This window comes from Garra rufa, chromosome 14 (genome assembly GCF_049309525.1).
Source record: "Garra rufa chromosome 14, GarRuf1.0, whole genome shotgun sequence".
Classification (NCBI taxonomy): Eukaryota; Metazoa; Chordata; class Actinopteri; order Cypriniformes; family Cyprinidae; genus Garra; species Garra rufa.
The window spans coordinates 2,857,298-2,880,835 of NC_133374.1; the positions used below are offsets into that span (position 1 = coordinate 2,857,298).

Here is a 23,538-nt window from a genome sequence, read left to right on the forward strand (position 1 = left end):
GCGAACCCTCTCTAATGTCCCGAACTGAATCAAATGATTCGTGAACCCTTGCTAACGTCCCAAACTGAATCAAATGATTTGTGAACCCTTGCTAACGTCCCGAACTGAATCAAATGATTTGTGAACCCTTGCTAACGTCCCAAACTGAATCAAATGATTTGTGAACCCTTGCTAACGTCCCGAACTGAATCAAATGACTCGCAAACTGAATCAAATGACTCGCGAACTCGCACCAAAGCTTCGAACTGAATCAAATGATTTGCGAACCCTCTCTAATGTCCCGAACTGAATCAAATGATTCGTGAACCCTGGCTAACGTCCCAAACTGAATCAAATGACTCGCAAACTGAATCAAATGACTCGCGAACTCGCACCAAAGCTTCGAACTGAATCAAATGATTTGCGAACCCTCTCTAATGTCCCGAACTGAATCAAATGATTCGTGAACCCTTGCTAACGTCCCGAACTGAATCAAATGACTCGCAAACTGAATCAAATGACTCGCGAACTGAATCAAATGACTCGCGAACTCGCACCAAAGCTTCGAACTGAATCAAATGATTTGCGAACCCTCTCTAATGTCCCGAACTGAATCAAATGATTCGTGAACCCTTGCTAACGTCCCGAACTGAATCAAATGACTCGCAAACTGAATCAAATGACTCGCGAACTGAATCAAATGACTCGCGAACTCGCACCAAAGTTTCGAACTGAATCAAATGATTTGCGAACCCTCTCTAATGTCCCGAACTGAATCAAATGATTCGTGAACCCTGGCTAACGTCCCAAACTGAATCAAATGACTCGCAAACTGAATCAAATGACTCGCGAACTCGCACCAAAGCTTCGAACTGAATCAAATGATTTGCGAACCCTCTCTAATGTCCCGAACTGAATCAAATGATTCGTGAACCCTTGCTAACGTCCCAAACTGAATCAAATGATTTGTGAACCCTTGCTAACGTCCCGAACTGAATCAAATGATTCGTGAACCCTTGCTAACGTCCCAAACTGAATCAAATGATTTGTGAACCCTTGCTAACGTCCCGAACTGAATCAAATGACTCGCAAACTGAATCAAATGACTCGCGAACTCGCACCAAAGCTTCGAACTGAATCAAATGATTTGCGAACCCTCTCTAATGTCCCGAACTGAATCAAATGATTCGTGAACCCTGGCTAACGTCCCAAACTGAATCAAATGACTCGCAAACTGAATCAAATGACTCGCGAACTCGCACCAAAGCTTCGAACTGAATCAAATGATTTGCGAACCCTCTCTAATGTCCCGAACTGAATCAAATGATTCGTGAACCCTTGCTAACGTCCCAAACTGAATCAAATGATTTGTGAACCCTTGCTAACGTCCCGAACTGAATCAAATGATTCGTGAACCCTTGCTAACGTCCCAAACTGAATCAAATGATTTGTGAACCCTTGCTAACGTCCCGAACTGAATCAAATGACTCGCAAACTGAATCAAATGACTCGCGAACTCGCACCAAAGCTTCGAACTGAATCAAATGATTTGCGAACCCTCTCTAATGTCCCGAACTGAATCAAATGATTCGTGAACCCTGGCTAACGTCCCAAACTGAATCAAATGACTCGCAAACTGAATCAAATGACTCGCGAACTCGCACCAAAGCTTCGAACTGAATCAAATGATTTGCGAACCCTCTCTAATGTCCCGAACTGAATCAAATGATTCGTGAACCCTTGCTAACGTCCCAAACTGAATCAAATGATTTGTGAACCCTTGCTAACGTCCCGAACTGAATCAAATGATTCGTGAACCCTTGCTAACGTCCCGAACTGAATCAAATGACTCGCAAACTGAATCAAATGACTCGCGAACTCGCACCAAAGCTTCGAACTGAATCAAATGATTTGCGAACCCTCTCTAATGTCCCGAACTGAATCAAATGATTCGTGAACCCTGGCTAACGTCCCAAACTGAATCAAATGACTCGCAAACTGAATCAAATGACTCGCGAACTCGCACCAAAGCTTCGAACTGAATCAAATGATTTGCGAACCCTTACTAAAATGTTCTAATTACCATAATTCCGAGATGAAAACATGTGACTTTTACTCATAGCTTTCCATGTTGTTGGATTCAGAGGTAGTGCCCAAGTAGCACCAAAATGAACCTGACGGCGGTCACGTGGTACATCTGTAACTGTCAGAACATTCAGAGTTTACAAGTTGTAATTAGGAGCTCAGGAACAGGTGAGGGCTTTGGTGTTGATAGTGTTGCCATTGAAACACAATTCACATAGCGTATAATGTCACGTGTGTTTTCCATCTCAGAATTCAGCATGAAGCTTCCAAACATTTTTGATCTCTTTCCTAAAGAATAAAAGTCCAAAATCTTTATATTTTTGTACTATCTGAAGAGCAACACAAAAGGAAAATAATGAGAAAAACTCACACTGATATAATAATAATAATACTTACCCATGTATAAGTGTCCAAATTGAAAAGAAACAACAGTGAAAACAGATAAAAGCAACAGTTTTTTCATCAGGCTGCATAAATATGTGATTAATGAAATAACACTCCAAATGTCTTAACTGAAATGAGTTTATTGTAAAATTCAATCAAGGAAACTCAGGTGTGTGTGTGTGTGTGTGTGTTCACTGTGACGTCGCCATGATGCTGGACACACCTGTGGACATCAGAGAACATCAGTCATCATGAAAAAACACTTCAACACTGAACTCTGAATGAAAAGTTGATGTCAACCAGACAAACTCACTCTCAAAGTCAATTTTCTCTACGATGTTCTTGGGCTTGACGCTCTCCTCCTGGTTATGAATGAATATCTGTCCATCTTCATTCTCCGTCCAGCCGTATTTATTCATCCAGATCTTCACCTGCGTGTCTGTGGAGAGAAATCATCATCAGGTGTGAGTATGTGTGTGTGTGAGTGTGAGTGTGTGTGTGTGTGTGTGTGTGTGAGTGTGTGTGTGTGTGTCTGTGTGTGTGTGTGTGTGTGTGTGTGTGTGTGTGTGTGTGTGTGTGTGTGTGTGTGTGTGTGTGTGTGTGTGTGTGTGTCTGTGTCTGTGTGTGTGTGTGTGTCTCTGTGTGTGTGTCTGTGTCTGTGTCTGTGTCTGTGTGTGTGTGTGTGTGTGTGTGTGTGTGAGTGTGTGTGTGTGTGTCTGTGTGTGTGTGTGTGTGTGTGTGTGTGTGTGTGTGTGTGTGTGTGTGTGTGTGTGTGTGTGTGTGTGTGTGTGTGTCTGTGTCTGTGTGTGTGTGTGTGTCTCTGTGTGTGTGTCTGTGTCTGTGTCTGTGTCTGTGTGTGTGTGTGTGTGTGTGTGTGTGTGTGTGTGTGTGTGTGTGTGTGTGTGTGTGTGAGTGTGTGTGTGTGTGTGTGTGTGTGTGTGTGAGTGTGTGTGTGTGTGTCTGTGTCTGTGTGTGTGTGTGTGTCTCTGTGTGTGTGTCTGTGTCTGTGTCTGTGTCTGTGTGTGTGTGTGTGTGTGTGTGTGTGTGTGTGTGTGTGTGTGTGTGTATATATATCTGTGGAGGAGGTGTCTCACCCAGAGGATCTCCCAGCATCTCAGCCAGCAGCCGGTACTCGATGTTCTGATACGTGATTCCCACAACATGACAGATGACTGGATGACAAACAATACATGTAAGAGTCAAATACATGTCAATACAGGACAGTTTTGATGCAAGACATCTCATCTAACACTATAACTTTATTTCTATGGACACTTAGGATAAAATCCACAGGATAAATGTTTTTAGCTCACAATTCAGACTTTTTTCTTACTGAATTACTAAATATAAATGCAGAATTGCTGAAAACGTACAATTCTGATATAGATAAAAACACAGCTGTGAGATACAAAGACAGAACTTACAAAAAAAGGCACAATTCTGAGAAAAAACTCAGAATGGCAAGAAAAAATGGACACTTCTGATGAAAAAAGTCAGAACTGTGAGATATAGATGCAGAAACTCATGCGAAAAAGTCAGAATTATGAGGTAAAAAGTCACTTTTTTTTTTTTATATATATTTTTAATTCTGTAGTGGAAACAGGTTTCACTAAGCAGCAGATGTTGAAAAATGACTTTGGAGCAGAAAACCAGTCTTAAGTCGCTGGGGTATATTTGTAGCAATAGCTAACAATACATTGTATGGGTCAAAATTATTGATTTTTCTTTTATGCCAAACATCATTAGGATATTAAGATCATGTTCCATCAAGATATTTCATACATTTCCTACTGTAAATATATCAAAACTTAATTTTTGATTAGTAATATACTCTTCATTTGGAAACTTTTAAAGGCGATTTTCTCAATATTTGGATTTTTTTGCACTCTCAGATTCCAGATTTTCTAGTAGTTGTATCTCAGCCAAATACTGTCCTATCCTAACAAACCATACATCAATGGAAAGCTTATTTATTTAGCTGTCAGTTAATGTATGAATCTCAATTTCCAAAAATGTACCCTTATGACTGGTTTTGTGGTCCAGGGTCGCATATAATATCAATAATTACTTACATTTCCGCACTGACTCCTCAAATCCTGTGATTCCATCAATGAGATCTCGGTTCTCCTCCAGACTGGACTGAAAAACACATATACATATATATGTATGTACCAGTAAATCTTGTCTTTATTGGGACATTTTAGGTCCCCATGAGGAAACAAGCATATAAATCATACAGAATGAAGAGTTTTGAGAATCTAAAAATGCCTGTAGTTTTATGTGAGGGTTAGGTTTTGGGTGTAGAAGGTGTAAGGGGATAGAAAATACAGCTATTGAATGAACCCATATAACATGTGTGAGTGTGTGTTTGTACCCAGAAGCTCTGGAAGTGGCACGTCTCCAGCAGGTTTCCCAGATACAGGATCTGTCTTATCGGACGCTCCTCTTGCTGCGACACTGCAGTCAAGGAAACCTCTGGAAACTCCACAAACACACAAGTGTTTTCAACATTGATGATAATCAGAAATGTTTCTTCAGCAGCAAATCAGCATATTAGAATGATTTCTGATCATGTTGAATATCTTAAAAGGATTACTCCACTTTCCTGATAACCCACTCACTCCAAAGTCATATTCATGCATTTTTTTCTTCAATCGCAAAGAAATTCAGTTTTTGAAGGAAAACATTCCAGGATATTTCTCCATAAAGTGGACTTCAATGGTGCTCAACGGATTGAAGGTTAAAAATGCAGTTTCAAAGGACTCTAAACGATCCCAGCTGAGGAATAATCAGCAATTTGTCATTTTCTTAAACTAGTATTTATACACTTTTTAAACTCAAATGCTGGTCTTGTCTAGCTCTGCGCATGCGTACATTCAAGACAGTTAGGGGATGTCTAAAAACTCCCATCTCATTTTCTCCTCCAACATCAACATTGTTCTACATCGCTGTTTTACCATTTTTTGTAAAGAGCGACTTGTAAAGACTTTCTTTGCACATTTACTTTGCAAACACTGGGTTGTAGAACAAGCGATGTAGAACAAGTTTGGATTTAGAGGAGAAAATGAGAAGGGAGTTTTCTGACATACCCTAACTGACTTAAAGGAACACGCCACTTTTTTTTGGAAATAGGCTCATTCTCCAAGTCCCCTCGGGTTAATAAGTAGATTTTTACAACTGCATGCACAGGGAGCATTCCTTGTTGGAAGTTACCCAGCTGGGAACTAATTTCAGGAGCTGTGTGATATTACTGCTCCTGCTGTGTCCATATTACACCAGCAAACTTCCTTGACTATTACGCCGGAATGGAAGTATAGTTCCTAATATTATCAGCCTAGAAAATCACATCTTTACATTTTCCGCTGGTCTTAGTCCACGATATAACTACAGAAGAGTCAAGTTCTAAATAGGACAAATATGGAAACTCGTTGGTCATTTTTGAACGCGATGCTATTGGTCTCATAGGATTCAATGATCTATGCTAAGCTATGCTAAAAGTGATATCGCCAGAACCGGGAGCCGAGGGGAGTTGGAGAATGAGACTATTTCCAAAAAAAGTGGAGTGTACCTTTAAACCAGAGTACACAGAGTACACATGTGCATCACAGAGCATTGAGCATTGGAGGTTAAAAAGTAAATAAATAGATTTTTTTTTCACTAGTTAAGACCTTTGTTCCTTGGCTGGAATCATTTAGAGACCTTTGAATCGGCACTAAAACTGTATTTTTAACCTTTAATCTGTTGAGCTCCATTGAAGTCCACTATATGGAGAAAAATCCTAGAATGTTTTCCTCAAAAAACGTAATTTCTTTGGAACTAAAGAAAGACATAAACATCTTGGATGATGGGGGGTGAGTAAATGATCAGAACATAAGGACACTGCATAAGCGCACTGTGAAGGATACGTGAGTCTGGTCGATCATACACTTGCAGAGGGTGAAGTCTGTGTGCGGCAGGTTGGTCAGCGCTTTGAGCAGGATCTGTGCCGTCACTGTGGTCTGGAAGTATGCGGGGTTGAACTGGTACCTGAAGACACAAACACACACTAACGAGTGACTAAACGGCTCTAGTGAGACGCAGCCGCTCTGACATCCAGCCCTTGATAGTGTGCATCACTCACAGTTTGAGAACGGCCAGGTTGGCCTCCAGGTCGTAGGCATTTTCTCTGGCTTGTGTGTCCACGTATCGCTCCAGCGTAGCCAGATTCTCCGGGTTATACCTGGTATCACACACATCCATTAGATTTCTCTCATTAATGATCAATTATCAGCTGTAGAGCTGCTTAAGGAGAGACACTGCAGGAGAAAACTGTTTTTCATGCACCTGTCAAGTTTGAGATCTTGGGCTTTTTGTTTTTATTTTCAGACTAGTGGAAAGAAAACATCCTAAAGACACTGTTAAGTCTTTCCTTTTTGGCACTTTATCTATTTGTGTCAATAGATTTCAATTACAAAACATATTTGTAAAGGCCATGAGTTTTTTCTCCTACACTGAGATATAAATCTCCACTTCAGCAGCACTTACACACACCACACTTTACATTTATATTCCTGACTATATCCTGAAGGTTTTTACAGAGGGATTTGTTCAGATAGAATTTGCTTGATTTTATACATTTTATTCCACAAAAACGGTAAAACAAAAATAGTGTTTTCTATCTGTTCAGTTTTTTTTCCTGAATTATGGAGTGACAAAATTAGATTCCCAAAATCCCCTCTGTAAAAACTTTTGACTCTAATATGTCAGCAAAATAAACAACAATGTTGAAACTGACTCCATCCAGTGTTTAGATTTTTGTGCTAGAAATGTATGCAAATTAGCACATATCTCATTACATAATGGCTCATTTGCATATTTAAACCTAACATTTTAGAAAACTTGTAATACAAAAAATGTTTGCAATAATCAAAGTAATCAATCAGCTGAGTAAGTAAGGTGATAACTATTAGTTATTTATTTTTTACCTTATTCACCTGCAGTGTCTCGCCTTAAGGATGAAATAAACTCGCACGAACACTGTTATTAAACTGAATTGATCTGAATAATAAGACTATTGTCTTCTGTAGAGCTTCATTTGTATAATTTTAACACTCTTCTTGTTCTGTTTATTTCTGTGAAGCTGTTTTGAAACGGTGTGTATTGTATACAACTCTACAGAAATAAATGTGACTTGAATTATAGGAATTATTACAAGCAAGTAACACAATAGCAACTACTTATAAATAATGAATCCTGTTTATAAGACAATTAAACGTTTTTAACGTGGGATGTCTCTAATATGTCATTGATTATTGTGTTTTTTCAGTTATGAACAATAATTCTCACCTGTCGATGCCCCGGAGAAGTTTGCCGACGTTCGCTCTCATCTGCTCAAATGTCGTCGCCATGATTCCGGTTGTTTATTTACCTATTTTTTAATCGCAAGGACTTATATTTGTGTTTATTTTCCAGACACTCGGATCCTCGCGAGCGGAACCGGGGCGCGTGGAAGCGGCAGAGGCCGTGACGTCATCGGGCGCGCGCCGGTGACGAGAGTCGGGAGCGCGCGGCTTCCGACAGCGCCGCCGCGCGTGTGGGCGGAGTCATTACAGCGCACGCGCACGCGCACGAACGCCTAAAACAAAAAACAACAATCTTATCGAATTTCTGCACCTCCAGAGAGTAGTGTGTGTGTGGATGAGTGTCAGAAATTAACTAGACATGATTTATGATTTATAGGTTTCCTGACAACAAAAAACGCATCTAACAGCGAACGTTCTTAGCGAAAATTATGAGCAACAATTTTCCAGTAACGTTCATAGAACGTTCATTCAGAATTATTCTGGTCCTTAATAATGTTTTCAAAACTTTAGCACAGAAACATTATTTATACATATGTTAAAATGTTTTAGTAGCACGTTCCTTTGACTTTTTTATGTTACTAGTTGTTTCAGAACGTTCAGAGAACGTTTAAACAATCTTCCCATAATGTTTGCGAAAGTATCAATTGAATGTACTCTTAACATTCGCAAAACCCTCAGGTGTTGTTCATTTGAGAGTCACACGTGTGTTGTTCGCGGTCGAAAGTGAGCGAACACCTGAAATGTAACTTTTTTATTTTCAGTAACATCAAAGTAATATTTTGTTCCATAATATTTCTTATTTTGTTTTTTTGAGAGAATTTCACGGTACTAATTACTATTTATGCAATGATTATGATCACTTTTTATCTTCATTTTTTTTAATATACATATGTAAAAGGTGTATAATTTCTTTAGTTGCTTTTAGACATAAAGATTTTTTGTTAAATTGTGGATTTCGATAAGTTTTTAGACAATTTTAAACGACAACTTCTTCTGAAGGTTTAGATTTTTTTGTTAGTTTGAAATGTCAGTTTTTGCATTGATTTTATTACAGTCAAACCTGAACACAGAGAAAAACAAAACTCAACTCAAAACTCAACTAAATTCAGTGAGTAGATTATACACACAAATCTTTTTTTTTGCTAAAATACTGTATTTTAGTAAATAATAATAAAAAAAAAAATAATAAGACCATTTAGCTTTTTCAAATCAAGTCCACAATTGTTTTTTGTGGTCACTTAGTGACTGCCATAAAAGTCATTGAGTTTCATACCATTCTGATTAAGTAGCAAACTTTTTTTTCTGGTCTAAAATGACTGAACAATATCAGTGGGTTAAAGCATAAAAAAAAACAAAAAAAAAACAAAAACATTTTTATAACCTTAGCAAAATGTTCTTACAAATTTTTTTTTTGTCAGAATGCACTGAGCTTTATTCAATATACAAACACTGTAATTCATTTATATAGTCACTATGGAAATATTCAGCGCATCTAATAATCTAATATGTGACTCTGGAAAATAAAACCAGTTTTAAATGTGATTTTTGTTTGTTTGTTTGTTATGATGGGATAATATTTGGCTAAGACAATACTTGAAAATCTGAGGGTGCAAAAAAAAAAAAAAAATAAAATAAAATTAAGAAAATCGCCTTTAAAGTTGTCCAAATGAAGTTGTTAGCAATGCATATTACTAACCAAAAATTAAGTTTTAATATATTTACAGTAGGAAATTTAGAAAAATATCTTCATGGAACATGATCTTAATATCCTAATTATTTTTGGCATAAACAAATCTATCATTTTGACCCATACAATGCATTTTTGTCTGCTTCTACAAATATACCCTTGCTCCAGAGTCACATATATTACTGTCATACTAGAAATGAACTGCTTTACAATTTATAAACAGGCAATAGATAATAAATTCGAATAAGTAATGAGCTGAATGTGGTTTATTTTAGCATCACAATAAAAGACAACGCACAAAATTGTGGGACATCCATTTATTACGCAATTAAGAGAAATCTCAAATTACAAAGATCAGTTTATTTAAACACCTGAATGTTCTGTAGTCAAACTCTGAATAAAGGAGAAACAAAAACACCCACAAATCGAGCAGGATTCAATTATAATGGTTTCCATGTCTGCCTGAGGAATCGTGTGACACTGAAAGGATGAGTAGAAAACTGCAGTTTAATGAAGGAAATTCACGTGGCCAAACTCAAAAACAGTATCAAGCCAATATATATCTCGATTCAGTTCAAATTAATAAATCAGTCCAGATGTTCCTATCAAAAGACTTAAATGAGCCTCAGCGCTGAAGCCAATCAGAATCACGCTTGAGACCAAACCCCGACGCATCCTTTAGAAAATAAACATGATTTGTGATGTAAAAACCTCTTTGTAAGAATCTCCACCTTCAAAAATATGCTCTAGATCTATGAAACAAGCTTATATGAATGCATTAAAAAAAAAAGAAAGACATCAATAATTATTAAAAGTAATTCTTAATATTGCAATAAACATTTGTTGGAGAGATGCTCAGACTCGTATACAAACCCCCGTGATGATCAACCTCACACACACACACACAGGTGTGCACACATGACGCTGCAGGGTATTCTGGGACGGGTCAGGGCTGTTCTAGCACCCTGCATGAGAGACGTAAAGCCCTGAACGCAGACATCAGCCCTGACCGCCGTATTCAACTTTCACTCATGATCAATGGACAGACCTGTAAGAGAGTGTGTGTGTGTGTGTGTGTGTGAGTGTGAGAGAGGTGGATCGGTCACAGGCTGGTACATGCAAACAGGAAGTACCCTAATAGTCTGCTGCCAAAAACAGAGAGACACCACATAGGTCAGCGCCCACCCGCCCCAACAGGACTCTAAAACTACCAACAAACAGCAAGAGAGAGAGACAGACAGAGAGAGAGAGAGAGCGAGACGGAGCTCAGGCGCGTTCTCCACGGATGCGGCGCGCCAGCTGGATGTCTTTGGGCATGATGGTGACGCGCTTGGCGTGGATGGCGCACAGGTTAGTGTCCTCAAACAGACCCACCAGATACGCCTCGCTGGCCTCCTGCAACACACACACACACACATTTGTTTTTGTGAATTGTGGGGACATTCCATAGGCGTAATGGTTTTTATACTGTACAAATGATATTTGCTATCACCCTACACCTTCCCTACACCTAAACCTAGCCCTCACAGGAGATTGTGCACACTTTTACTTCCTCAAAAAAAAAAAAAAAAAACACACACCTCATTGTGCATGATTTATAAGCCTGTTTCCTCATGGGGACCTGAGAAATGTCCCCACAAGGTCAAAATTTACTGGTATTCCTATCCTTGTGGGGACATTTGGTCCCATAACGTGTCTCACACACACACACACACACACACACACACACACACACACACACACACACACACACACACACACACACACACACACACACACACACACACACACACACACACACACACACACACACACACACACACTATTGTAATATTTTTTTAACATGTAAAAGGTAATTGCAACTTTTTGTCACAGTTCTGACTTTCTTGCAATCGCAAGTTTATATCTTATGATTTAGACTTTATTCCTCACAATTCTGAGAAAAAAAGTCAGCATTGCAAGACAAACTAATCTAATCTCAAACCACTTTTTTTTTCTCAGAATTGCATGTTTCTGTATGTCTTACAATTCTGCATTTACGTCTTGCATTTCTTTGTTTTTGTCACGCAACTGTTTACATCTTGCATTTCTTTGCTTATATCTCACATTTCTATTTATATCTCATAATTCTCCATTTACTTCATGCAAATTCTGCATTTACATCTCACATTTCTATTTATATTTTGCAATTTTTCATTTACGTCATGCAAATTCTGCATTTACGTCTTGCATGTCTATTCATACCTCGCAATTCTTCATTTTACATCTTAAATATGATTTATATCTCATAACTATTTATGTCATGCAATTTTGCACCAACATTTTTTATTTCTTTGTTTACGTCTTGCATTTCTGTTTATATCTCACAATTCTTTATGTGACGCAATTTTGCATTTATGTCTTGCATTTCTATTCATATCTTGCAATTCGCCTTTTACGTCTTAAATTTAACTTATATCTGTTATTTGTTTACGTCTTAGATTTCCGTTTATATCTCAAAATTCTGTTTACCTCTTCAATTCTTTGTTTACGCCACGCAATTCTGCATTTACATCTTGCATTTCGTTGTTTACATCTCACATTTCTATACATTTCTCACAAGTCCTTATTTACGTCTTACGTTTCCGTTTATATCTAATAATTCTTTGTCTACATCTGGCAATTCTGAATTTTTATCTCTGAATTCTGAGATTACATTCTACTGTGGAAAAAAGGTGATTGAGACCATTTTTGCAATTCTGAGTTTAAATATCACAATTCAAACTCATGAAATTGTGCATTTCTCCCAATTTTGAGTCAGAATTGTGAGATGGCAATTACCATTTTTATTTCTTTAGTCCATGGTGGCTATAATGTTAATTTAATTTAAGTTTGTTAAATCTGTATTGCTATTAATATTTTTTTACGGATTTAGTTGTAGTCCACTACAGTAACCTTGAGCAGACAGGTGTTCGTTCTAATGGTTTGTGTCAAATGTAAGTGATCTAATGTCTGAGTGTGTTGGCGCTGACTGACCTGCAGGGCTCCGATGGCGGCGCTCTGGAAGCGCAGGTCGGTTTTGAAGTCCTGAGCGATCTCACGCACCAGACGCTGGAAGGGAAGCTTCCGGATCAACAGCTCAGTGGATTTCTGGTAGCGGCGGATCTCACGCAGAGCCACGGTTCCGGGCCTACGGACACACACGCCGCCGTTAGCGCTCGTCCCAACACTTACAATCACACAAACACCACTGGCGGCTCACTGTACCTGTAGCGATGGGGCTTCTTGACTCCTCCAGTAGAGGGCGCACTCTTACGGGCCGCTTTAGTCGCCAGCTGCTTACGAGGAGCTTTTCCTCCGGTGGATTTACGGGCGGTCTGCTTAGTACGGGCCATTCTCACACACGCTCACCTAACAAACCAAAAACACAGTACTCTTTAAGTCTGCCACAGACACCATACTAAAATTTAAAAAGCAGCTATACATTTTGATGCACTGAAACCCAAGTAATACAGTGAAAAATTTATTTTATGAATATCTGTAAAAAATTATATTTACCAAATATTTAGTTTGTATTACATCACTACATTTTTTTAATAAAATATATTTACTAATTTAAAAGAATAAATAAATGTATTTAATTTTCTTCACATATACACACATATACATATATATATATATATATATATATATATATATATATATATATATATATATATATAGTTATTTAGTTTAAAATATTTCAAACAATTTAAGTAACTAAATAAATAAAACAACATGATTAAGTAAACAAATAAATGTGCTTTTTTATAATTTATGAGATTTAAGTGCCTAAATAAATCAAACAAAAATAACATAAGTAAATTATGTAAATAAAATTAAAATAATTAAATAAATAATTAAAACAAATAAATGTGATTAAAATATTAAATTAGTTTTAATCAGATTTAAGCACCTAAAATAAAAGAAAGTAAACAAATAACTTAATCATTTTAAATGAATATGAATGAACAAATTATATAAATATATAAAATGCAATTTAAATAAATAATTAAAACAAATAAATGTGATTAAAATAGTCTTAGATTTAAGTACAAATTTTTTATGTAAATAAAATACATTTAAAATAAACATATATATATATATATATATATATATATATATATATATATATATATATATATATATATATATAATTACAAATATTAAATTAATATAAATTAAATTATATAAGTCAATGAATAAAATGTTATTTAAATGAATTGATTAAAACAAATAAATTATTAAAATATTAAAATGGTTTTAGTCAGATTTAAGTACCTAAAAATAACAATTTACTTAATCATTTAATTTGTGTAAATAAAATGCATTGTTCTTTAAAAATGAATATAAATACAAATATAAATTAAATGAGCAGACGAATCAAATAATTGATTAAAACAAATGTGATTCAAATAGTTAATCAGATTTAAGTACTAATTTATGTAAATAAAATACATTTATTTAAAATTAATATATAAATACAAATATTAAATTAATATAAATGAACAATTATAAATGAACAAATTATATAAATAAAATGCGAATTAAATAAATTGATTAAAACAAATACATGATTCAAATAGATTTAATCAGATTTAAGTACCTAAAGATATAACAAAAACAATTTACTTAATCATTTAAAATGTAAACAAATTAAATGATTAAGTAATCATTTAAATAAAATACATTTATTTAAAAATAAATATAAAAATAAAATATAAATTAACAAATTAAATAAGCAAATGAATCAAACAAATAACTGATTAAAACAAATAAATGTGATTCAAATATTCAAATAGTTTTAACCAGATTTAAGTACCTAAATACGTTTTTTCCATTTTATTTAAAAATGAATATAAATATTAAATAAACGAATTATAAATGAATATAAATAAATGAATAAAATGTGATTTAAATAGATTGATCAAAACAAATAAATGTGATTATAAATATTCAAGTATTTTTAATTAGATACTTTATTTTAAAATCACATTTACCTACCTTATATTCATCTTAAATATATTCGTTTAGTTAAACAGTTTGAGTTATTTACTTTTACACCTTTTCCTCTAAACTTTCAAATGGACCACTTTGAAAGCTACTGCTTCAAGATATCTAACAATATAATCATGTCATGCTGACACACAGTCATAAAAGTACATTTCAGACACATTTAAAGCGTTTTCGGATTGAGTTTGAACTCTACATGTTTGTAAACAACAGCGAGTTCAACATGTCAATCATTCCTCAAAAACCTGCCTCATTATAATAATGTTCATGAGCCGACCAATCAGTCAGCAGGAAGCCAACCAGACGGTCTGCGTAAGCCCCGCCCCTCATCTGTGAACATCATGGCGCCTGTTTGATACGCACCGAAAACTGAGCGAGAAAAGAGACGAACTAACGACAAAACTTCGACAATTTCACTGCGAATCACTCCACTGTTCACACCAATGACACTCGGACATCAAAGAAAACACTCTGGGGAAACAATATCGGGTGTTTAAAGCAGGAATGGAGGCGTTTGTGGTGTTTTTCTGCGTTTGTGAAATATCCGTTTGTTTTGGATGTATTTTGCAGCTCACGCGGCTCAAGCGCTTCAGGATTTGACTGAGATAACACAAAACCGATCAAATACACTTCAAATGACACAAAACACGATATTTTCTGGCTAAAACACCTGTTAAATAGAACATATTTGTATTTTCTTCGCCTTGACGGCCTTACCTTAGTGTAAGTTGTGTTTTAAGAGTGTTTGCAGTTGAGCTTCAGTGTTATTTACCGTCTCTCGCGCACAATGGGAGCGGAAATGCGCCAATCAGCGGCTCCCACAATGCACCGCGCTGCAGCCTCCGCTGTTGTCTGTCAGTGCGATTCAACATGTTAGAAAAATCTTCTTTATATTATAAAATCACACTGTGCTGTATCGTATTAACAGCATTTATCATTGTTGGCCGTCACTGTGAGCTTTAGACGGTTTCTCTGACTGAAAGTACTGTGGTGATGATAGCATGCTAGAGATGCTAATATTATGCTACTTTGCCATATTTCTGTCCTATGGTGTTTAAAGCAGGGGTTTTCAGTCTTTTAAATTCCACAGACCTCTTAATATCCCTCTTTATATACTGTAAAAAAAAAAATTATATATATATATATATATATAGTTTTACTTTAATTGTTATACACACACATATAATTAAAATTATTTATTGTAATGTTTATTTAATTTTAATTACATTTATTTAATACATTTCTGCTTAATTTTATTATTTATTCATATTTTATTATTATTAATATATTAATGAATATTAGTGTAATAATTGCATTTAGTTTATTAGTCACTTTGTATCATTTATTTAGCATTTTGTCTGTCTCTCACACACACACATATAATTAAAGTTATTTATTGTAATGGTTCTTTAATTTTAATCAAATTTATTTTAATCAATTTAGCTCGATTTTATTTATTATATTAATATATTAATGCATTATCTAGTTTGTTTCTACTCACTATAGGACTGTACTTTTAAATATAGTAATTTATTCTTTATTTAATCATTTTTTAAATTGTTTTACTTTAATTGTTATTCACACACACACACACACACACACACATGTACATTTATTATTTTATTACTATTAATATATTAATGAATATTTATTAATCTAATAATTGCCTTTCATAATGCATAATTGCATTATTCATAATTATTTTTATTTAATTATTATTTAATTCACTTTTTTATTATTTAGCATTTTGTTTGTATTACATTATCTAGTTTTATTCTACTCACTATAGCGCTGTACTTTTAGATATAGTCATTTATTTATTGAATTATTTTTTAAATAGTTTTACTTTAATCTTTAATTGTTACACACACACACACACACACACACACACACATATATATATATATATAAATATAATTAAAATTATTTATTGTAATGTTTTTTTTCATTTAAATCTTATTTATTTAAATACATTTCTGCTTAATATATTATTTATTAATTATTATTTATAAAATATTAATGACATTTATTAATGTAATAAATTGCATATTTTTATTTAATTCACTTTATCATTTATTAGTTTATTAGTTTTATTCTACTCACTATAGCACTGTACTTTTAGATTTATTCTTTATTTATTCATTTTTTAAATGGTTTTACTTTAATTGTCACACACACATATATAATTAAAATTATTCATTGTAATGTTTCTTTAATCAAATATATGTTAATATATTTCGGCTTAATTTGATTATTTAATATTTTCTTAATAATATATTAATGAACATTTATTATTGTTATAAATTTCATATTTTTAATGAATGAACTTGTCATTTATTTATCATTTTGTTTTTATTACTTTATTCTAATCACTATAGCGCAGTACTTTTAGATACAGTCATTTATTCTTTATTTAATCATTTTTTAAATTGTTTTACTTTAATTATTGTACACACACACACATATAATTAAAATTATTTATTGTAATGTTTCTTTATTTTTAATCAAATTTATTTTTATACATTTCTGCTTAATTTTATTATTTATTAAATATTTTATTATTATTTATATATTAATGAACATTTATTTATGTTATAAATTGCATATTTTTATTTATTTAATTCACTTTTTACCATTTTAACTGAGAAAACAGACTCTGTAACAGTTCAACACCAATTTATTCTCTATTCGTGTAGTACAAAGATCTGCTTCTTTCTAGGACTAACACATACAAAACAAAGCAAACGCAATCATCACCTCGTGATAAAAACCATGAAAGGGTGTAGAAAAAACCTGAGTGAGTGTCTACCTAAACAACTCATGAAGAATATATCAAATGGTATAAAACACAGTCTGTTGTCTGCTGCTACATATGCTCATCAAAAACACAAGATTCGACAAAACCACCCACCAATCCCAGAACGCACCGCCCAAACCCCACGCCCGCCTGCCGATCCGTGCGCTGACGTCAAAATAAAGAAAACTATTACGAAGCACTCGAACGACACACGTACAAAACCTATCTCCAGAAACTAAAGAGTGTTTGACGATGATTCCGACTCCTTCGGTGAGGAGTTTAGCACCCGAAATCAGTCCTCCGCAGTCTTCCGTCCTTCATTCAGCCACAGGAAGTGTTGATTAGTGCCTGCGCTCCTTCTTTAGTCACCCTGAGGGCTTGAACTCTTGTGCTTGAAATCACAGGACGACACGACGCAAGAGCTCGTCTGAGAACACAAACACAGACAGACAGACAGACAGACAGAGATGAAGTGAGGGTGAGGACGGGGACGAGACGGAGCTCAGGCGCGTTCTCCACGGATGCGGCGCGCCAGCTGGATGTCTTTGGGCATGATGGTGACCCGCTTGGCGTGGATGGCGCACAGGTTAGTGTCCTCAAACAGACCCACCAGATACGCCTCGCTGGCCTCCTGCAACACACACAGACACACACACACACACACACACACACAGACACACACACACACACACACACACACACACGAGTCACATGACCTGAGAACAGCAGAAGAGTCTAGCAGCACTGAGACACTATTATAGTTGTTTATATTTAGATGAATTTTTTTTTTTTTTTTACAAAAAAATAAAAATTGCAGCTTTTTATTTCAAAGTTCTGCATTGACATCTTTTTATTTCTTTGTTTACATCATGCATTTCAATTTTTGTTTTGCATTTCTTTGTTTACGTCTCGCATTTATTCACTTATGTCTCGGATTCCTGTTTATATCTTTCAATTTTGCATTTATGTCTTGCATTTTTGTTTATATTTTGCAAGTTTTCATTTATGTCCCTGCAATTCTGTATTTACGTCTCTGATGTCTGTTTACATCTTGCATTTCTGTTTATATTTCGCAATTCTGCATTAACATCTCACATTTTTTCACTTACATCTCGCATTTCTTCATTTTTGTCTTGCATTTCTCTTTATATCTAGCAATTCTTCGTTTACGTCTCACCATTCTGCATTTACATCTTGCATTTGTTTATATCTCACAATTCTGCTTTTATGTCTTGCATTTCTTTGCTTTTGTCTCGCATTTCTTCGCTTGCCTATATCTTGATATTCTGCATTTACGCTTTACATTTCTTTGTTTACGTCTCACATTTCTTCACTTATGTCTCGCATTTCTGTTTATATCTTGCAATTCTGCATTTATGTCTCGCATTTCTTTGTTTAAGTCTCTCATTTCCTCACTAATGTCCTGCATCTTTCCATTTTGCATTTATGTCTCACATTTTTGTTTATACTTTTTCGTTTATGTTCTGCAATTCTGTATTTATGTCTCTCATTTCTTTGTTCACATTTCTTCATTTATGTCTTGCATTTCTCTTTATATCTAGCAATTCTTCGTTTATGTCTCACAATTCTGCATTTACATCTTGCATTTGTTTATATCTCACAATTGTGCATTTATGTCTCTCATTTCTTTCTTTACGTCTCACATTTCTGTTTATATTTCACAATTCAGCATATATGTCTTGCATTTCTTCCTTTACGCCTTGTATTTCACTTTTTACATCCTACAATTCTGTATTTATGTCTCTCATTTCTTTGTTTAGGTTTCGTATTTCTTTAACATCTCGAATTTCTGTTTATATCTCGCAATTCTTTGGTCATGTCCTACAATTCTGGATTGACGTCTCTACATCTCACATTTCTTTGCTTGTGTCTCATGTTTCTTCGTTTACGTCTTGCATTTTTGTTGATATCTCACAATTCTGCATTTATCTCACATTTCTTCGTTTACATCTCGCATTTCTGTCTATATCTCGCAATTTTTGTTTACGTCTTGCATTTCTGTTTATATCTCGCAATTCTTCATTAACGTCTTGCAATATTGCATTTTATGATCTGAACTGTGAGGTTACATCTCACAATTAAGTTTGCTTATCTCACATGAGTTTAAATATCACACTTCAAATTTTTTTTCCTGAAACTGTATTTCTCTCAATCTTAAGTGAGAATTGTAATATAAAAAGTCGCAATTAACTTTAATATCTCTTTATTCCATGGTGCACAGGGAAGTTTTTTATATTTAAATTCATCCACTACAGTAACCTTGAGCAGACAGGTGTACGTTCTAATGGTTTGTGTCAAATGTAAGTGATCTAATGTCTGAGTGTGTTGGCGCTGACTGACCTGCAGGGCTCCGATGGCGGCGCTCTGGAAGCGCAGGTCGGTTTTGAAGTCCTGAGCGATCTCACGCACCAGACGCTGGAAGGGAAGCTTCCGGATCAACAGCTCAGTGGATTTCTGGTAGCGGCGGATCTCACGCAGAGCCACGGTTCCGGGCCTACGGACACACACGCCGCCGTTAGCGCTCGTCCCAACACTTACAATCACACAAACACCACTGGCGGCTCACCGTACCTGTAGCGATGGGGCTTCTTGACTCCTCCAGTAGAGGGCGCACTCTTACGGGCCGCTTTAGTCGCCAGCTGCTTACGAGGAGCTTTTCCTCCGGTGGATTTACGGGCGGTCTGCTTAGTACGGGCCATTCTCACACACGCTCACCTAACAAACCAAACACATACACGATATTTTAATTATTTTTATTTATTTAAATTATTGTTTATTTGTGACCCTAGAGCACAAAACCAGTTTTAAGCACAGGTTTATTTTTAGCAATAGCCAAAAATACATTGTATGGCTCAAAATGATCAATTTTTCTTTAATGCCAAAAATCATTAGATATTAAGATCAATTTCCTACTGTAAATATATCAAAACTTATTTTTTTATTAGTAATATGCATTGCTTAGCTCTTCATTTGGACATCTTTAAAGGCGATTTTCTCAATATTTAAATTTTTTGCACCCTCAGATCGGAGTCTTTCCAATAGTCGCATCTCGGCCAAATCTTGTCCAATCCTAACAAACCATACATCAATGGAAAGCTTATTTATTCAATTAAATCTGACTCTTATGGCTGGTTTTGTGCTCCAGGGTCATTTTATTCTAACATCTAATAATATAAATGTCATATTGCCACACAATCACAAGTGCAAACATGTTTAAACAGTAAATATGTGATATTTACATCATAAACATGCAATTCAAGGTAGACGGATACTACTTGACTAGCAAAATCAGATGAAAATGATGCAATATTGCACAAATAAACAAGATAAGAAAAAATATTTTTGGATATGTAGATAAAATGTATACAACAAAAAGCATTTTCAAAAAATAAAAATCCAATATATATAATAAGGTTATGAGGTTAATGATATATTAGCGATGTGATAGTGATAAATAATTATACAATAAATAGAAATGTTACATAAATTAGACAAAAATGTATAAGTAAGGGGTAAATTATTGCATGGTACTTTACTAAAATAATAAAAAGTGGTAGTTTTGGTTTTGATTCCATTCCTTCTTCCCGTTATCACAGCTGTCAGACAAGTTTAACGGGGTTTCCCATGGTTTCCAAGCAGTGACACCTGTCATTCAACGCATTCTCCGCCTGTAAACGCTATTTACAGACGAGTGGGGCGTGGCTTCGGGCAGGCCGCGCCAATCAGCGCTGAGTGTGCCAATCCAGCACCGCCCCCCCGAGCTGATGACATAATGGCTGCTTGAAATTTGAGAGAAGAGACAAAATAGCAGTTTACAGTGCGAAGCGAAAACGACACGATTTCTAACGAAACAAAGACCTACTAATCACATTTAACGACGCACAGTGTTAGCACACACTTTCAGCAAGTATTTGAGAAAATTACAGCGAGGAAAAGCGCAATAATGAGTTTATTTCATCGAAGGAAAGCGAAAGAGATGAGTGAGAGAGCAACGCGCTTTTCTCATTTCAGCTAGAAACGCTTTTATAGCGTGTTCAGCACACGATATTCATATTCATAACTGATCTTAATGTGATCGACTCCCGTTACCGTTAACCGGGCCTGGGTAAAGCGTGTGCCCGCTGCGGACTCACCTGTCGGGTGTTTCTGTTGGTTTTATTCCGCTGCGGCGGGTTTTTGCTGCTTGAAGAGAGTTTGAAGTGAAATGGCTGATAGTCTCCCATCATCCACCGCGGCTCTGCGCTTCATTGCACTAATCACACATCCACGATCCCTGCGGTTCACCTTCTTTACTACTTTAGAACAAAGTGAAAACACCGTTTTAAAAGCAACAGCAGCTTTTATTACATTAAACACACTAGTCTACTGTCTTTATTAGTTTGGCTTGAGAAAGATATATATATTTTTTATGCTTCTTAAATTTCTGAACGCTACTCCTAGAGCTTTCAATCTAGAAGCACCAAACTCAGGCCAGCTCTTCAGACTGATCTCACTTTTAGTTTTCATCAAAATGAAGATTAAACATCATAACAATCCCATAGACTTACACTGACTAATGTTCAAATGATCAACACTATTCACTCTCACACTGACAGAACTTCCAGAATCCCCTCAGACTCGATCAAACTCACCCTCTATCAACTATTTCTAATCCATTTAACTATCTAGCCTAGCCTAGCAACTACAATCATGCTAGAAACATGCTAATAACATGCTAATCATCCTAGAAATATGTTAGAAACGTGCTTGCTAATCATGCTAACACATGTTAACAACTTGCTAATCATGCTAGAAACATGTTAAACGTGTTAGAAACTTACTAGTCGTCCTAGAAACATGCTAGCAACTTTTTTATCATGTTGGAAACATGCTAATCATGTTGGAAAAATGCTAGCAACTTGCTAATCATGCTAGAAACATGCTAATAATGTTGGAAACATGCTAGCAAGTTGATAATCATCCTAGAAACATGTTAGAAACGTGCTAGCAACTTGCTAGTTGGCCTAGAAACATGCTAGCAACTTTTTTATCATGTTGGAAACGTTAACAACTTACTAATCATGCTAGAAACATGCTAATCATGCTGGAAACATGCTAATCATGTTGGAAACATGCTAGAAAGTTGCTAATCATCCTAGAAACATGTTAGAAACGTGCTAGCAACTTTCTAGTAATGCTAGAAACACGCTGAAAACATAGGTGCGTTCCGATCGACAGGGTCCCTACGCAGTGTTCACTGCTCCCTACTCCCTTAGGACGGTATATCTGTTGAAGTGGACTTCGCTGACAATAATCGCTCATTTCGAATGCCCTGGAACATCATCAAAGAAAATCAACGGCAGATTATGATATAACATAAATAAATATGGTAATTTATCTTACTTTCAAATTTAAATACATATAAAATACATATAAACATATGTATCTAAAAATATAGTCAAAATGTATATGTTTAGACCGTTAACAGATTTTTGTGGTCTTCTCTCGCACACTTTTTCCCCCACACACAGCCTATATGTAACTATCCTGTGGTAACGTTAAATAAAACTAAATAAAACAAGACAGAGCCTCACCTCGCCGGTTTTGCTTTCATTAATACAATACAATATGCAAATGTAAGATGAATCGCCATAATCATTCATAAACACTCTAATTTGTATAATAATAACAACATTTATTGCAACTGCTCCATTGCAGAGCCTTTAAAAAACGTCAACGGCTCTGCTCCATCATTACTTTTAACTGGTGACGGTAAATGACAGTTGGGTAGTTTTCCCCGTCCACTTCCTGTGAAGTGATGTACCGATGTTCCCTTATTCCCTATGCCGTCGCAGTGCCCTTCGAACTGAACATGTTCGCTCCCTTCGGTTTGGAATCTCACTTAAGATGGCGGAATACCCTGTGAAGTCCACTTCGCAGTCCACTCACGGTCGAATGGAACGCACCTCATGTTCACAACTTGCTAATCATGATAGAAAATCACTTTTGTAAATTTCTTTTGATGTGGACATCTTACTGTCTTTGACCCACAAAAATACATACATGCATATATGTTTAAGAAAAATGTTATGTTTATATATAAATAAATATATATATATATATATATATATATATATATATATATATATGTATATGTATGTGTGTGTGTGTGTGTGTATTTATATATACACATGATAAATATGTACAGTACACATATATTATGTAAACAAAAA

The 23,538-nt window shown here is 35.4% G+C and overlaps 3 protein-coding genes across 4 annotated transcripts; all 3 read right to left on the reverse strand.

Annotated features, from left to right (window-relative positions):
- Positions 1–2,570: 2,570 nt before the first annotated feature.
- On the reverse strand, positions 2,571–7,950 carry eif3k (eukaryotic translation initiation factor 3, subunit K). 2 transcript variants are annotated; one of them, XM_073818044.1, is made up of 8 exons: positions 7,774–7,950; positions 6,569–6,667; positions 6,354–6,474; positions 4,823–4,897; positions 4,521–4,587; positions 3,543–3,620; positions 2,762–2,887; positions 2,571–2,671 (listed from the first exon to the last, which is right to left on the reverse strand). In XM_073818044.1, exons 1-8 carry the CDS (start codon positions 7,833–7,835, stop codon positions 2,640–2,642), a joined length of 660 nt encoding a protein of 219 aa, XP_073674145.1. In that variant the 5' UTR covers positions 7,836–7,950; the 3' UTR covers positions 2,571–2,639. The 2 variants fall into 2 exon arrangements, with proteins under 2 accessions (XP_073674145.1, XP_073674144.1); XM_073818043.1 differs by having other exon boundaries at positions 4,823–4,900.
- A 1,829-nt stretch (positions 7,951–9,779) lies between these two features.
- LOC141284696 (histone H3.3A) lies at positions 9,780–15,345 on the reverse strand. The gene is made up of 4 exons (XM_073817702.1): positions 15,226–15,345; positions 12,724–12,867; positions 12,493–12,646; positions 9,780–10,872 (listed from the first exon to the last, which is right to left on the reverse strand). The coding sequence occupies exons 2-4, from the start codon at positions 12,849–12,851 to the stop codon at positions 10,744–10,746; spliced, it is 411 nt and encodes a 136-aa protein (XP_073673803.1). The 5' UTR covers positions 12,852–12,867; positions 15,226–15,345; the 3' UTR covers positions 9,780–10,743.
- Positions 15,346–17,167: 1,822 nt separating this feature from the next.
- Positions 17,168–21,612, reverse strand: LOC141285267 (histone H3.3A). The gene is made up of 4 exons (XM_073818301.1): positions 21,460–21,612; positions 19,898–20,041; positions 19,667–19,820; positions 17,168–17,936 (listed from the first exon to the last, which is right to left on the reverse strand). The coding sequence occupies exons 2-4, from the start codon at positions 20,023–20,025 to the stop codon at positions 17,808–17,810; spliced, it is 411 nt and encodes a 136-aa protein (XP_073674402.1). The 5' UTR covers positions 20,026–20,041; positions 21,460–21,612; the 3' UTR covers positions 17,168–17,807.
- Positions 21,613–23,538: the final 1,926 nt, after the last annotated feature.

What these genes read in the sequence shown, in the direction of transcription:
- eif3k (XM_073818043.1), bottom strand. Translation starts at nt 7,835, where the DNA reads ATGGCGACGACATTTGAGCAGATGAGAGCGAACGTCGGCAAACTTCTC. An exon ending in GTATGATCGACCAGACTCAC is followed by an intron (nt 4,901 to 6,353) that starts GTATCCTTCACA and finishes ACTGCAGTGTCG; the next exon opens with CAGCAAGAGGAGCGTCCGAT. An exon ending in AGAGAAAATTGACTTTGAGA is followed by an intron (nt 2,672 to 2,761) that starts GTGAGTTTGTCT and finishes TGATGTCCACAG; the next exon opens with GTGTGTCCAGCATCATGGCG.
- LOC141284696 (XM_073817702.1), bottom strand. Translation starts at nt 12,851, where the DNA reads ATGGCCCGTACTAAGCAGACCGCCCGTAAATCCACCGGAGGAAAAGCT. An exon ending in AAGAAGCCCCATCGCTACAG is followed by an intron (nt 12,647 to 12,723) that starts GTACAGTGAGCC and finishes GTGTGTCCGTAG; the next exon opens with GCCCGGAACCGTGGCTCTGC. An exon ending in CCGCCATCGGAGCCCTGCAG is followed by an intron (nt 10,873 to 12,492) that starts GTCAGTCAGCGC and finishes TGTGTGTTGCAG; the next exon opens with GAGGCCAGCGAGGCGTATCT.
- LOC141285267 (XM_073818301.1), bottom strand. Translation starts at nt 20,025, where the DNA reads ATGGCCCGTACTAAGCAGACCGCCCGTAAATCCACCGGAGGAAAAGCT. An exon ending in AAGAAGCCCCATCGCTACAG is followed by an intron (nt 19,821 to 19,897) that starts GTACGGTGAGCC and finishes GTGTGTCCGTAG; the next exon opens with GCCCGGAACCGTGGCTCTGC. An exon ending in CCGCCATCGGAGCCCTGCAG is followed by an intron (nt 17,937 to 19,666) that starts GTCAGTCAGCGC and finishes TGTGTGTTGCAG; the next exon opens with GAGGCCAGCGAGGCGTATCT.